The sequence below is a fragment of the Hyla sarda genome, chromosome 6, assembly GCF_029499605.1.
Source record: "Hyla sarda isolate aHylSar1 chromosome 6, aHylSar1.hap1, whole genome shotgun sequence".
Taxonomy (NCBI): domain Eukaryota; kingdom Metazoa; phylum Chordata; class Amphibia; order Anura; family Hylidae; genus Hyla; species Hyla sarda.
Window position 1 is genome coordinate 199,353,805 of NC_079194.1, and position 14,105 is coordinate 199,367,909.

At 40.8% G+C, this 14,105-nt stretch overlaps 1 protein-coding gene across 8 annotated transcripts in view; it reads right to left on the minus strand.

Moving 5' to 3' along the window:
* CMIP (c-Maf inducing protein) overlaps window positions 1-14,105 on the minus strand; it is a 182,212-nt gene that overhangs the window by 66,459 nt on the left and 101,648 nt on the right. For 6 of the 8 annotated variants that reach the window (XM_056526155.1, XM_056526154.1, XM_056526158.1 and 3 more), the window contains exon 4: window positions 217-378. In XM_056526155.1, the coding sequence (XP_056382130.1) occupies window positions 217-378 (162 nt within the window). Of the gene's footprint in view, window positions 1-216; window positions 379-5,570; window positions 5,726-6,366; window positions 6,599-14,105 lie in introns of those variants that run through there. The other 2 variants (XM_056526162.1, XM_056526161.1) reach the window with 2 other exon arrangements.

Below are 14,105 nucleotides of genomic sequence, written 5' to 3' on the forward strand. Positions count from 1 at the left end.
TGGTGGCAAACTGTAATAATTTTGGGCAAACTAAATGTCTATAGGGGTCCACTACTCTTTGGCCTTTTAAAGTTTTAACATTTATCATGGTGTCCGAGCGTCCAACAGTAGACTACTGTGAATGGGATACAGACAATGGACTGACATGACTTGTTTTAAGAAAATAAGCCTATTGGTATGAGTAAAGTAACTGGGATACAGCTCCTTAATATTTACCTCTGATAGCAACTTAGAGACAATTTCTAGTGGTGCTTGATGGATGGAGTCATCTTGCAGGGGGGATGTCAGTGCCATGTCCACCAAGGACCTTATCTCCTTCAACACAACCTCCCAACGATTTGGGTTACTGAGAACCTTTTTGTACTTGTAGATCTTTTTCTGTAAGACAAAGTTAGAGAGTGATCATGCTGGATAAATCACATAATATTCTAATATTCCACATTCACTCCTTTGATGTTCATCAGAGTATATATGGTTTCTAATAATTTACAGACTTCTAGCTTAGACTACAGTCTTCAGAAGCCTTAGATATCTGCATTCATTTTATTAAAAGGACATGTGCCGGATTAGAAAAAAAGACTTACTTTCTTCCACAAACAGCACATCATTTGTCCATGTGTCGTTTCTGGTACTGCACCTCAGCTCCATTGAAGTGAATAAGGTCGAGCTGCATTACCAAACATAACCTGTAGACAGGTATGGTTTTTGAAAGAAGAAGCCATTTATTTCAATCTGGTACAACTCCTTTATATTTTTTGTTTTAAAGCACTTATACACAAGCAGATTATTGGGACAATTAGAATTCCTAGGAACGCTTGTTCCCGATAATTGGCCTGTGTAAAAGGGCCAGCCATCTACATATTCTTGTTCACTGACTCTTGGTTGTTGTGTAAACAGGGGATGTTTGGTTGACAATTGTGGGTGTACGATTAATGAATTCATAAGAAGGCTCCATAAACCAGCAACAATCAGAGATCGGTGCTTGTTTGATAGGCCTGATGCAACCATCCAAACGGGCCTTCACTAACATTTATTGGAGGGAAATGGAACATACTGTTTCCTGCCAGCAGAGATTTCAGATTGAGGAGATGTTAACTTAAGGTATGTTCACAATATAAGGGCAGGGTCACACTTTATAATATTACTTTTAAACCTTTGCCCCTTTAATTTAAAACTGTGTCCTCTTGTGGTAGTTTTTCTTCTTATAATTTAGGGATTTATTGACCACATTCACAGAGATGTATAATCAACATTTTAGTTTAATTAAAGGTATTACTCCAAATAAATCAACACCCCATATGTGTATATAAATATATTGGTTCTCTATATGGCTTTTTTTAAATATGAAATTTATTACCGTATATACTCGAGTATAAGCCGACCCGAATATAAGCCGAGGCCCCTAATTTCACCCCAAAAACCCAGGAAAAGTTATTGACTTGACTATAAGCCTAGGGTGGGAAATATATTATCCCCCTGTCATCATCCAGACCCCCGTCATTAACCCCCCCATTATCATCACCCTGTCATTTTCCCCCCGTCATCACCCCCCCTGTCATCATCCAGACCCCCGTCATCATCCCCCCCCCCCTTCATCATCACCACCCGTCAATCCCTTCATCAGTGGTCTTCAACCTGCAGACCTCCAGATGTTGCAAAACTACAACTCCCAGGAGTTCCATTACGTGCTGTCCATTTTCCCCGGGAGGCCCTCTTCTCCGCTCCGGGCCTGCCCCCGGACTAGTGACGTTGCCTTGACGACGATGCACAGGGACATTCATGCGCAGGCACGTCTGCTGCGCATGGACATCCCTGTGCGCCGTCATCAAGGCAACGTCACTAGGCCGGGCCGGCCCGGAGCGGAGAAGAGGGCCTCCCAGTGAAGATGGACAGGCCGGAATGACTAACCCTCCCCACCGGACAGTCCCTGCAGCATAGATGGCCCAGACCAGTTCACCCTTCCTTCCCACCAAGGGGAGGTGAGTAGTAAACTAAAGGGGAAGGGGAGTCTGGATGATGACGGAAGCCGCAGTGGTCTTCAACCTGCGGACCTCCAGATGTTTCAAAAGTACAACTCCCATCATGCCCGGACAGCCGATGGCTGTCCGGGCATGCTGGGAGTTGTGGTTTTGCAACATCTGGAGGTCCACAGGTTGAAGACCACTGAGAAGGGATTGACAGGTGGAGAGTTCATCCGAGTATAAGCCGAGGGGGGTAGTTTTCAGCATGAAAAATGATGCTGAAAAACGACTCAACTGTAGATGAAATTTATACATAAAACTGTAAAATAGTGCTTTAAGGTGTACATATGTTAAACAATACCAACAGTATTGCACAAAACAGTTTGATAAGCAAGGTCATGCTATAAAAATAACAAAACATAAATTGACCCAGTGAGACCGCTCAAGTAAAGGCAAGTCCAAAAGACTTTGAAATGACCGTACACTTGCTCTTAGAACAGTTTTTATGAATTAGGCCTATAGGGTGAGATTTATAAACGGTTAAGTGGTGCAGTTGCCTATAGCAACCAATCAGATTGCTTCTTTTATTTTTTAGAAGCCTTTTTTTTTTTAAAAAGAAGTGATCTGATTGATTACAATGGGCAACTGCACAACTCTTCCTCTACACAGGTTTTGGTAAATCTACTTATACAATTACGTATAAATAGTCAATGCCAAAAATAATAACAAACCCCTGGGAAATATAGCCAAAAACTCAAAAAAGGAAAAAGGGGTGCCTTATTAAAAACTACAATTTATTTAGGATTTCAGTAAAAGCCACCAGATGAAACAGTGCAATTACCCAAAGAAGGTAAGAAGAAGACAAGGAGGACCTTCTAGGCCCAATAGCGGGGCATACTAAGACTTTGACATTTCTGGCCCATACAGGATAAATCTGCTATATGGTGCAGTCTGGCAACATGTAAATTACTGAAGTACATTAAAAAAAAAGCACACGTTACCCACGCGTTTCTGTCCACATGAATTATTGCATGGGGACGTCCTCAGGAGAACCCATGTGCCACCAGAGTGATATTCTGGTGGCATTTTTACTGAAGTTAAAATAAATATAAATTTTAATATGTCACCACTCCAGTGCCTAAAATGTTATGCTCCGTTCCCCTCAACAATCTTCATTCTTAAGCTGCATCTATGGAAGCACCCAGGCCCAGTGTGTCATACTGCAGGTCAACGAATCGCCGACCAAGGAGGGATATTGGTCAGCGATTCGCTCATATACAGAGGAAGTTCTTTTCTTTTTAAATTTCCTTTCTGCCTGACCACAGGGCTCTCTGCTGTCCAGAGTAGGAGCAAATCCCCATAGCAATCCTCTCTTGCTCTGAACAGTTCCTGACACGGACAGAGGTGTCAGCATAGAACACTTGTGGTCAGGCAGAAAGGAAATTCAAAAAGAAAAGAACTTCCTGTGGATTCTACAGCAGCTGATAACTACTGGAAGGATTGGGATTTTTTAATAGAAGTAATTTACAAATCTGTTTAATTTTCTGGCATCAGTTGATTTAAAAGACATTTTTTTTCCAGTGGAGTACCCCTTTAAAGGGGTACTCCGGTGGAAAACTTTTTTTTTTTTTAAATCAACTGGTGCCAGAAAGTTAAACAGATTTGTAAATCACTTCTATTAAAAAAATCGTAATCCTTCCTTTTTAGGGGCTGTATACTAAAGAGAAATCCAAAAAGAAATGCATTTCCTGTGATGTCCTGACCACAGTGCTCTCTGCTGTCCATTTTAGGAACTGTCCAGAGAAGCATATGTTTGCTATGGGGATTTTCTCCAGTTCCTAAAATGGACAGCAGAGGTCAGCAGAGAGCACTGTGGTCAGGACTAGGGATCGACCGATTATCGGTTTGGCCGATATTATCGGCCGATATTCACGATTTTGGGCGTCATCGGTATCGGCAATTACCTTGCTGATAATCCAATAATGCCCCGCACCGCCCCCACCGCGCCGCATCACCCACCACACCGCCCCCCCTCACCGACCCACCGCGCCGCACCCCCCCGACGCGACGCGGGGCGGTGCGGCGGGGGGGTTTGGTCGCGGTGGTGTTGACAGAACTCAGGAGGACCCCCGGACAGGCAGGGGGAGAGAAGTGGGTGGTGGCAGCGGCCTATGGCACCGCAAAAGCAGCTGCAGTTGATTGATTTAAAGCGCCCGCTTTAAATCAATGATCTGCAGCGGTGTCATGGGGGGGATAAATAGCCGATAGCTTATACCGGAATATCGGTATAAGTTATCGGCCCTAACCTCCACAGATTATCGGTATCGGCCCTAAAAAATTGATATCGGTCGATCCCTAGTCAGGACATCACAGGAAATGCATTTCTTTTTTGGATTTCTCTTTAGTATACAGTCCCTAAAAAGTACTGGAAGGATTAAGATTTTTTATTAGAAGTGATTTACAAATCTGTTTAACTTAGTAGATAAAAAAAAAAAATAGTTTTCCACGGTAGTACCCCTTTAAATTAATGAGATGCGAGCCGTGGCAAGCTGTCACCTCCCCCTGCAAGCACTAAAAGCCTGGCTTTTAGCGTATGCAGGAGGAGGTGACAGCTTCCGGCTCGCAACTTAATCGTTTCCAGCGCCGCGGCTGGTATGAGGTGGAATTTTGCAACCTCACACCGGCATCTCACTCATTTAAAGCGAAGCGGCCGGCAACTTAACCATTTAAAGCACAGCGGGCAGCAAGTTAACCATTTAAAGCACAGCGGCTGGCATCTCATTCTTTAAAGCGCGCGCGGGGGGTAAACCGTTAAATACAGTGGAACCGCCATAACTTACAAGAATTCTGTGATATGCATTTTTGGTCATACCGCCCAGCACTACGCAAACCCATGTTTTGCGCAAACAAAATAATGATTTTAATTAAACTTTACAATGTTGGTGGAAATTAGGAGCAAAATCATAAATAAACCAATCTACCTAAGTAAGGAATGATTTTGCAGCAGTAAAATTAGGTGAACTCAAAAGGAGCCTATATACTGCATGTCTCTATAGGATGCTTGTTGGTATATAACAACAATATATCAGATGAGGTTGAAACATACATCATGAAAGAAGCCTGGCACAACATAAATAAATAACAGTAAGGCTAGGTTCACACAGAATAAAATTTGTCTCCTATTTTACTTTACGGAAAAATTGGCATGTAAATTAAAACATGCTTTAAAAATGTTAGGTTGGGTGAACCCGGCTTATATATAAATGGAATTAGAGATACATGCACCTAAACCATATTTCTACTGTCAGATTATATGTTTAATGAGAATATTTATATTACTTTTTATATTGTTTTATCCTTATGTGTCTTATAAGAATATTTTGGGATGGGAAACAAGATTGCCACAGAGTTCACTGCCAGACTCAATTGTCAATGGCATTTCACATGTCTAAATAAACCCATGCCATTATCAAGTAATATTTCGGTACTGTGGACTACACGTAACACACAGTGTACAGTGCCAAACAATGCAGGTGGAATGAGAAATTGTCCTAAGACAGATGATAATGTAACCGACAGTTCGAGATCAAGTAACATTGATTTACTTACGTCAATTGCAACAATATCCCGCATTGCCCAGGTGGTACGGTGGTTTTGAAATGAACCTATCCAAGGTATCACCTGGAGCCCATGTTAACCACTTCAGTGCCTGAGGCAACTGTCTCAAGTAGAAATATGAAGTCAGTTACAAAATAGCTGTTAGGATAATCCAGTGGTCTATGGTGACCAACTAAGTATTATGCTATCAACCATTGCAAAATATTTGACCAATCAATTTTTTAACTCTATTCTTTTAAAAGGTGAACATGTATAGTATCCGAAAGAATCATAGATACCACATTACTTCAATGGCTACCCTGCAGCAGCATATTTCTGTGCTAGGACACCCCAGTGATCTGCTGACCTCAGAGGAACCTTAACTATAGGTATTGTCCAATGAGGCAGCCAATGTGACTCAGCCCCATCATAATGCATAAACAAGTCTATAAAGAGTTAAGCAATGAAATCAGCCCTGCTATATCAGGATAACTGTGGACTGCTCTTGCTATGATTGCCTTTACGTCAGAAAAATAGTCTCTATTTCTTGCCTGCAAAAATAATGCCGTGCCTTCTACTAAAATAATACCTTAATCTGCCTTCCAAGCTGGTAGAATCAACTGCAATACATGTGAGCGAAACCAAATAAAAAAACATAGAAAGCATTGTCTAGCTAGAAGGCAAGGCAATGCCCATCATATCACCAGCATAGTGCCAGTGATGTTAGAGTGCTGCCATCAAATGCTACCGAATCCCCTCCTGTGGCAGTGAACCGGTTAATAGTGCCCACAATAAATGCGTTCCTTACCAGACAAGTTCTTACGGTGTTGAAATACAGAATGCAAATGCGTTCTCTGGATTTTTGTTATTTCCAGCTTTCCAGGCAATGCGATGGGACCAGTAAAGACTCCCTCCTACCAATGAGCAGGACAGATAATGCCACTCGCTGCTGTCACCCTAAAATATTTGATGAGTGTTGAAAGATCTGCATCTTATAAAATGGCTCTGCTGACTTCATTGGCTGCTGTGGTCCCAGCTGTCACATGCTGAAGCATGTGACAACGAGAGAAAAAAAAAATTCTTATCTCTATATTTTTCTAGCCATAGCCTGAAAGTCATACATTTACAGAAGCAATCACCCTGCAATGGACCACATCTTCTATCTGAACAGATTTCTATTTTATTGACCGGTAGAACAATGTTCACTGTTGACTCTAAACAGTAATTATATGCTTCACTGAACAACAGAACAATCCACCTGTTATTAATAGGGCATTGAGTCCGACAAGCAAAAATCTGTAGTAAATACAAGTTGTTGTGGCTCTTATATATGCCTTTGGGGAAGTCCCTGACAGCTTTTCTGGTGTCCTGAATGGCTAGTCTGTCTAGTAATGCAATTATATAAAAGTAGGGAAATGTACTAATCAGATGACCAAGAAAGTTGGGTACCCACCAAGAAAAATGTAAGGACGGCTTGACAATCATCACTCACTTGGCAACTCGTCAAGAATGTCCAGGAATCACCTGAAAACAGGAAACATCCCAATATCAGGATATTGTCTCCCAGGAAAGCAGAACTGGAAAGGGTGAATATTTGTAGAGTCAGAATTTATATTAAGGTGTGATAAAGGGGTCATATGTTCTACTTGTGAGTCCAATCTTCTTCATACATGGTTGGGCTTCATGAAAACATTTTGCATGGTGCAGTCTCATAGCTGAATGAGATGTGCTGCCAGAAGATAGAAATCAATGACTTGTTATTATTTACTGGGGATTTTAGGACATACCTGATTTTGTGTGTATAATTACGAGATGTACCTAGCGGGAGACATCATTTACAGTACAGTGTATGTACATTACTTATTGTTATGTTGGGAGGATTAATTTAGTAATCACAAGACAGGTTGTGTCATGGATGCCTTCACAGATATGTACTGTATATACACTATAACACTAGGAAGCCCCCCCCCCCCCTCTTCCTACCTGGGTAATAAGTTATTTATTCGTTGACCAACCATGTCCATACACACGTACAGAAAATACACATGGTTGCATTGCTTTGGATTATAAACAGGTTTCCTAGATTTTATTGTGCAGTTATAAGTACAAAACATATCATGTTCTTAAAGAAGCCCTCCTGGAAATGTTTTAGTCATTCATTTTTGCTTTAAAGAATAATGAAGAGGTTCTTGTGTATGCCTTTTGTTTACCTATTTTTAGCTGACGTGGCAGCCATGAGATTGGCTCCATTTTGGTTTGCAATTCCTTTACTGAAGTAATTCTGCAGTGCAGCCTACATTTCCCATGAATCCTCTGGCTTTGGGTGTAGTGTTTGATTACTGCAGCTGTTCATGTGATTACACTGCCAGTGCAGGAGTTTACCCATGTGAACTCATACTCATAAGTGGGTCTAGGTCAGTTCACACTATGTGCAGTGTTGATACATTTTCTTATTCAAAGTTATTTGACTTATAATCTCATTTGGGGTTTTAAGAAAATGTGAAGTCTTTAAAAAGTACCTGTCACCAAATCAACTTTTCAAACCTTCAGGCTATGTTCCTTAACTACTCCTAACACCCCTCCTACCCTTAAAAAAAATTGGAACTTTAAAAAGCTATTTATCACACCTTTATTCTTGCTCACATGGTGCATTCTCCCAGAAGAAGAAAGTGGGAATTTCCCAGCAGGCATGACATCACTGAAGCCTGCTGGGGGACCACTTCTGCCCTCATATCGTTGCAGTGCTGTGATGAATAGAAGACTTCAAGCTCTGTGCAGCAGCTTTCAGTCTGTATCTTTCAGTGAGGCTCTTTGCAACTTTTAGTCTGTGCAGCTGTCAGGGAGGCTCTTTGCAGCTGTCAATCAAGCTCAGTGCAGAGAAACACTTCCTGAGTTTGGTCTCCTGCCATTACAAGCAAGAAACCAAAATCTGAGATTTTGACCAGACGGAATGTATTCTGGCCAAGAAGGAAGGCCCCTGGTGGCCAGAAGTATACAGCAGAAAAACTAACATAAAACATTTTTTTTTATTAATGGAAGCCAATTACAAAAGTTATTTATTAAAAATATCAAAAATCATGTTTAATGACAGTGCCCAGGAAAAAACTTTTTTTTATATCAACTGGCTCCAGAAAGTTAAACAGATTTGTAAATTATTCTATTAAAAATCTTAATCCTTCCAGTAGTTATCATCTGCTGAAGTTGAGTTGTTCTTTTCTGTCTGACAACAGTGCTCTCTGTTTAACTTTCTGGAGCCAGTTGATATATAAAAAAAAAAAATTTCCCCTGGAATACCGCTTTAAGCTGTGTTTGCACAATGCATTTTTTTCTGTACTTTCACATATTTTTACTGCACTCTAGCTGTTTCTGCTGCAATTCTCCAAAACTGTGGTTAGAAATGACAAATTATCATAATTCTCACAATTACGGTAAAATATCACAATTCTTGCCACAATGAACTTCTGAGCTTCTCACCCAAAACTTGGCAGGTTCAGTTCCTAAAGTCAATCTTTTTGATGCAGTGAATCAATATGCAACATACCAGAGAAAAACTGGTCTTGCTTCAGAGCAACTCCTCTCTGCTACCTCCTGGCAGAGCTCACACAGCTGTGAGATCAGGTTCAGGACTCCAACGCACGCGTGTGCGCGCACACACACACACACACGCGCGCGCGAACCGGGGTATGAGAGTGACTTTGGGGGAGATTTATTAAAACCTGTGCAGAGGTTTTGATAAATCTCCCCTTTTATCTCTAGAACCTTTAGTCACTTCCAAAACTCAGACCCAAACTACAGGCTTATGTCACTGAGGCAAGAAGCCTGAGTGATCCGTACCTCCCATCCACCATTTTACCAGCTGCTTGCTTACTATATATGCCATGCTATTGTTTATTTTCCCATCTAGTGCATGTCTGACTTCCATCCCTTTCTGTTTGAGGCCTTCAGCACATGCACGTAGCCATTAGTTACAGAGATTAATGCTTGGTATTGCACATGACCAGAGGCCTTGGTTCTAGAATTACAATAGCTTGAAAAGCACATGCAGCTGGGAGTGATTTGAGCATGAAAAATAACAGCCATGCGGACTAACTAAATGGTGACAGAGGTTGGAAGCAATTCAACGTTACTTCTACTACAGTTTGTTAGCTTATTCATTTCTGCATCAGGAAGCATCTCTATGTTCAGAGCTTCAGCTAGTATAAAAACACTCAAAAAGAAAACACTCATAGGGATGACTGGACTAATGTGCGCCCCCTGTACTACATAGCTACTGTAAATAAATGCTCAGCCAATAATTTGTTATAAATATCACTGAAAATAGCAGGAACTTAAAAAGGGTACTCCGCCCCTAGACATCTTATCCACTATCCGGCACGGAACAAGTAAGCTCCATGCACCAGATGTCTGGGGTGCCGCATCCGAGATCCCTGTGATCAAACACCTTATGCCCTATCCTTTGGATAGAGGATAAGATGTCAAGGGGCAGAGTACCCCTTTAAGCACTTATACAGACTGATCTTATTTATATAAGAAAATATCACATGTATAAAGTAAACTAAAAATTATGATCCTTATTGATTATTATTTGACATTCTTTTATTTTTATTATTTATTAGAAAGTCATCTTTTTTTTTTATTTACAAAACTTTTACAACAATCAGAAAATGTTTAAAGACCTTCTTTCTTGCCTTTCCCTTAAAGAAATAGAAAAAAAATCTCATTCAGAATTAGAAAAAAAATCAGTTGCCTTATTTATACAAAAGATTTTTCCCTATTTATTTTGCCTTTATGTCTTTTTTTTCCAATTCACATTAGAGTTGTACTAAAGGGAGGGGACATTGCATTATCCCAATGATCCCTATGAGTGTTATCCCTTTAAATGTATTGAACCTTTTTTGGCCTTTGTGTTTTTGTCACTTCTCTGACACCTGTAGTACCCCAGTATTCCCCAATTGTGCCCATTGAGGGGACATTTATCAAAACCTTTGCAAAGGAAAAGCTGACCAGTTGCCTATAACAACCAATGAGATATCTTCTTTCATTTTTCAGAGGCCTTTTTAATAAACCTCTATTAATTCAAAATGCTTGGCTATGGTATCAAAATGGTGAACATTTTTGGGAAAGTCCCATTTGAGCAAAAGTGGTGGTATTTTCTAAATAAAAGTAGTCTTATAGTAGTCGCATGGGCGATACCTTGTAACAGAACTAATAATCTACAAATCCATCAATATGAATTCATTTATAGTTTCGTACCTTGATGCCATATGACCACTAGACATGGACAATTATAATTCTAATAAGGGTCTCATTACTGTAACCATGCCCAGACCTACGTTCTTATGTCTTAAGGATTCTGAGCTTTCCATGCCCTTTCTTCAGCTATTGTAGTTCCAAGACCGAGACTTCAGGTCACATGCCAGACCAAACCTTAATCTGTGTAACTAAACCTTTATTCTTCAACTGCAAAGAAAACAAATGAGTTCCAAGTGTGGTCACTGAAGAACACAGCATTTGCTAATTCCCTTATGATCAGAATTAAAAGACGTCTACTGGAAACAAATGGCTGGCAAATGCAAGTAACAGTTGTCCATGACATTTTACATAGCGGTAGCGGTGGAGTTATAGAAATAACTTTTTCAAAAATACCTGTATAATAAACAATGCAAACTCATCTACGAAAATGACCGTTATGGAGCCACAAAACTAGAAAGCCTATTATCAAGTCTACATAAGTACTGTATATGCTCCTAAGCAGAATTGAGCAAACTTACAGTAAATTGGTTCGTTACAAACCTCGCGGCCATTGATAACTTAAATCTGCATGAAATAGTTCAGCCTTCCAAGTGCTCCAGTTGCCTAGAAAAGTCCAGGATGACAGTCTTAGGTCTCCTAGGACTGTATCCACCTTTTCAGGGACCAGAACACTTGGAAAGCTGAACTAATTTATGCAGACTATAGTAATCAACGGCTGAGCCGCAAGGTTTGTTACAAACCAATTTACTGTAAGTTCGCTTCATTCTGCTTAGGAACATGATTTACTGTAAGTTCACGCAACTCTATTCTTAAAGGGGTTATCCAGGAAAAAACTTTTTTTATATGTCAACTGGCTCCAGAAAGTTGAACAGATTTGTAAATTACTTGTAATAACAAAAAATCTTAATCCTTTCAGTACTTATGAGCTGCTGAAGTTGAGTTGTTCTTTTCTGTGTAAGTGCTCTCTGATGACACGTGTCTCGGGAACTGTCCAGAGTAGAAGCAAGTCCCCATAGTAGCGCCACGCCCCCACCCCCTCCTTTCATGTCTATGGGAGGGGGCATAACGGCCATTACGCCACTTCCCCATAGACATGAAGGGAGGGGGCGTGACGTGATGTCACAAGGGGGCGTGGCATCCTAACTTTCGGATAATTTTTTCTCCACATTGTTGTATTTTTCATATCTGCTCCTCCTTTATAAAGCCAAACCAGGTGAAAGGTTACACAGTTACGTCTTCATTCTTTATAAGGGGGTCTTCAGAATTACAGAGAACTAGGTAACTCCTTGTACACCCTAGATGAAGGACAAGGGTGGCTGATGGTTGAACCTACAGATTTTTGTCTCAGTGGGAGAAAAGATAGGGCACGTAGGATTTCAACATGCCTGATCCTTTAGACACCTCTCCCATTGAAAAAAGCATGGATACTAGGCTAAGCTGAATGTGCATATTTATGTTAAAGAAGGGAGGAAAAACATTCATCCAACAGCTATCTTAAGTTCACGATTTCCCAAGCAAAATGAATGGCAATGTTAGACAGTAACTCCAGTAGCTAAGTGAATTTTACTAGCGCACAAGATTGTTTAAATGTCTCCTCATGGGGTCATATCACACTACAGAATACTCTGAACCATGTGTCACTGACAAACTAGCAGACTAAAGAATCAACATAGCCAGCTCACACCAACACCCTGTCCAGTTCTTTGAACTGACTTCAAAATTCCAGATTTATTGGGTTCACAATGTACAAGTATTTCAGCGTCTCCAAAACATGTCGCAATTTACATTATCTTCAATTGTTATCACCCTCAAAGAGATGCAATTAATTAAAGGGGGTTACCCATGTTGACATCTTTTTGTTTTTTTTGTTCCAGACTGCCTTAGAGATTAAAAAAAAAAAAAAAAAAAAAAAAATATACCGCACTCACCTGCCCCAATATCTGCTGCTCTGTGCTTACTTAGACCTGCAGGAAATGCCCGCTCAGTCAATCATTGGATAAGGTGGGTCACAACTATGGTCAGTAGGAATTTCTTGCATATTGAAAAAGAAAGTAAAAGGCTGTGACCAGCAGGGAATGGGAACATCTAGATTACAGCAGCAGCAGGGGATCTGGGCAGGCGAGTATTGTGTAAGTATTCATATACCAAATTAAGCTTTAAACCTTGAAACAGGTAAAGTGAGGATGGGCATATGTAGCTTTTTTTGGACAGTGAAAGAGTTAATGTTTAATCCAGAAGAGGAAGAGTGATGTGACAATTTTAGACTGTGTTTAGGATACAGTGACGTCTGATTCTGGCTTCTCGGAATCCAGAAATTGCTGATAATTACAGAGTGGAGGTGCTAAGGTTCATCAGACTGTTGATAACACCCATTGGAAAAGAAATTTATATAATTAACTTACTAACTGACGCCTTGTTTTAGCGACTACCTGACTGAAATGGTACACAGCTTCCTGTTTGTGTGCAGCCTGGAACCTAAAGCCACCTGCAGGTGTTTGCTTTAGTAAAATATAAGGATAACAGTCAATTCCTAGTAATATACACAAGAGTCACATAAGTCCTTCTTAACGAAATGTGCATGTAGCCTCTCATGTGCTAAGGATTCAGCAGAACAGTACTAGACTGCCAGGACAGAGATTGCACTATTATGGGGATACTTGACTCCCTCATCAACCCTTCACACCGTCATAGGTGTTAATTCTTGTTGGTGAGTGAATTTTATGCAGATAACCAATAAGGGGACAGCTATCAACCTACAACTACAATCTGATTGGATGCCACATATAATTCAGATATAGGTTTTTATATATGCAAGCTACATAGTGTGCAAAAAGATTCATTCCTACACTCTCCATAAGTGAAGTGGCTGACTCACAGGTCAAGCATTAAATGTGGTATCCAAAGTTGTTGAGCCTAGGGGGGAAAATAAAAAGAAGTGCATATCAATCTTCCTTGCCCCTTCCACTGCCGTTATACTACCAGGGCCCATGCTATGCATGGGGGTGACGCATGCACTGCCTGCTCAAACAATTAGAGGCTACAGTGGTGTCCCACCTCCACTGCTGATTGGCTGACCCCAAACACAAAATGTTGCAGAATGGCATCGGCTGCAGGAGAATGGCGGTGATAGAGTAGGGATAAGTGTCAGATTGTGGGGGGTTCGACCACTGGGACTCCCCACAATCTCCTGCCCAGCATCCTGGCTCTTTGTATGAATGACGCGGTGTTGACCACAGCATAAAGTGGAAGCCGACACGCCTCCTTCATGCATCTCTATGTAAGAGCCAGAGATTC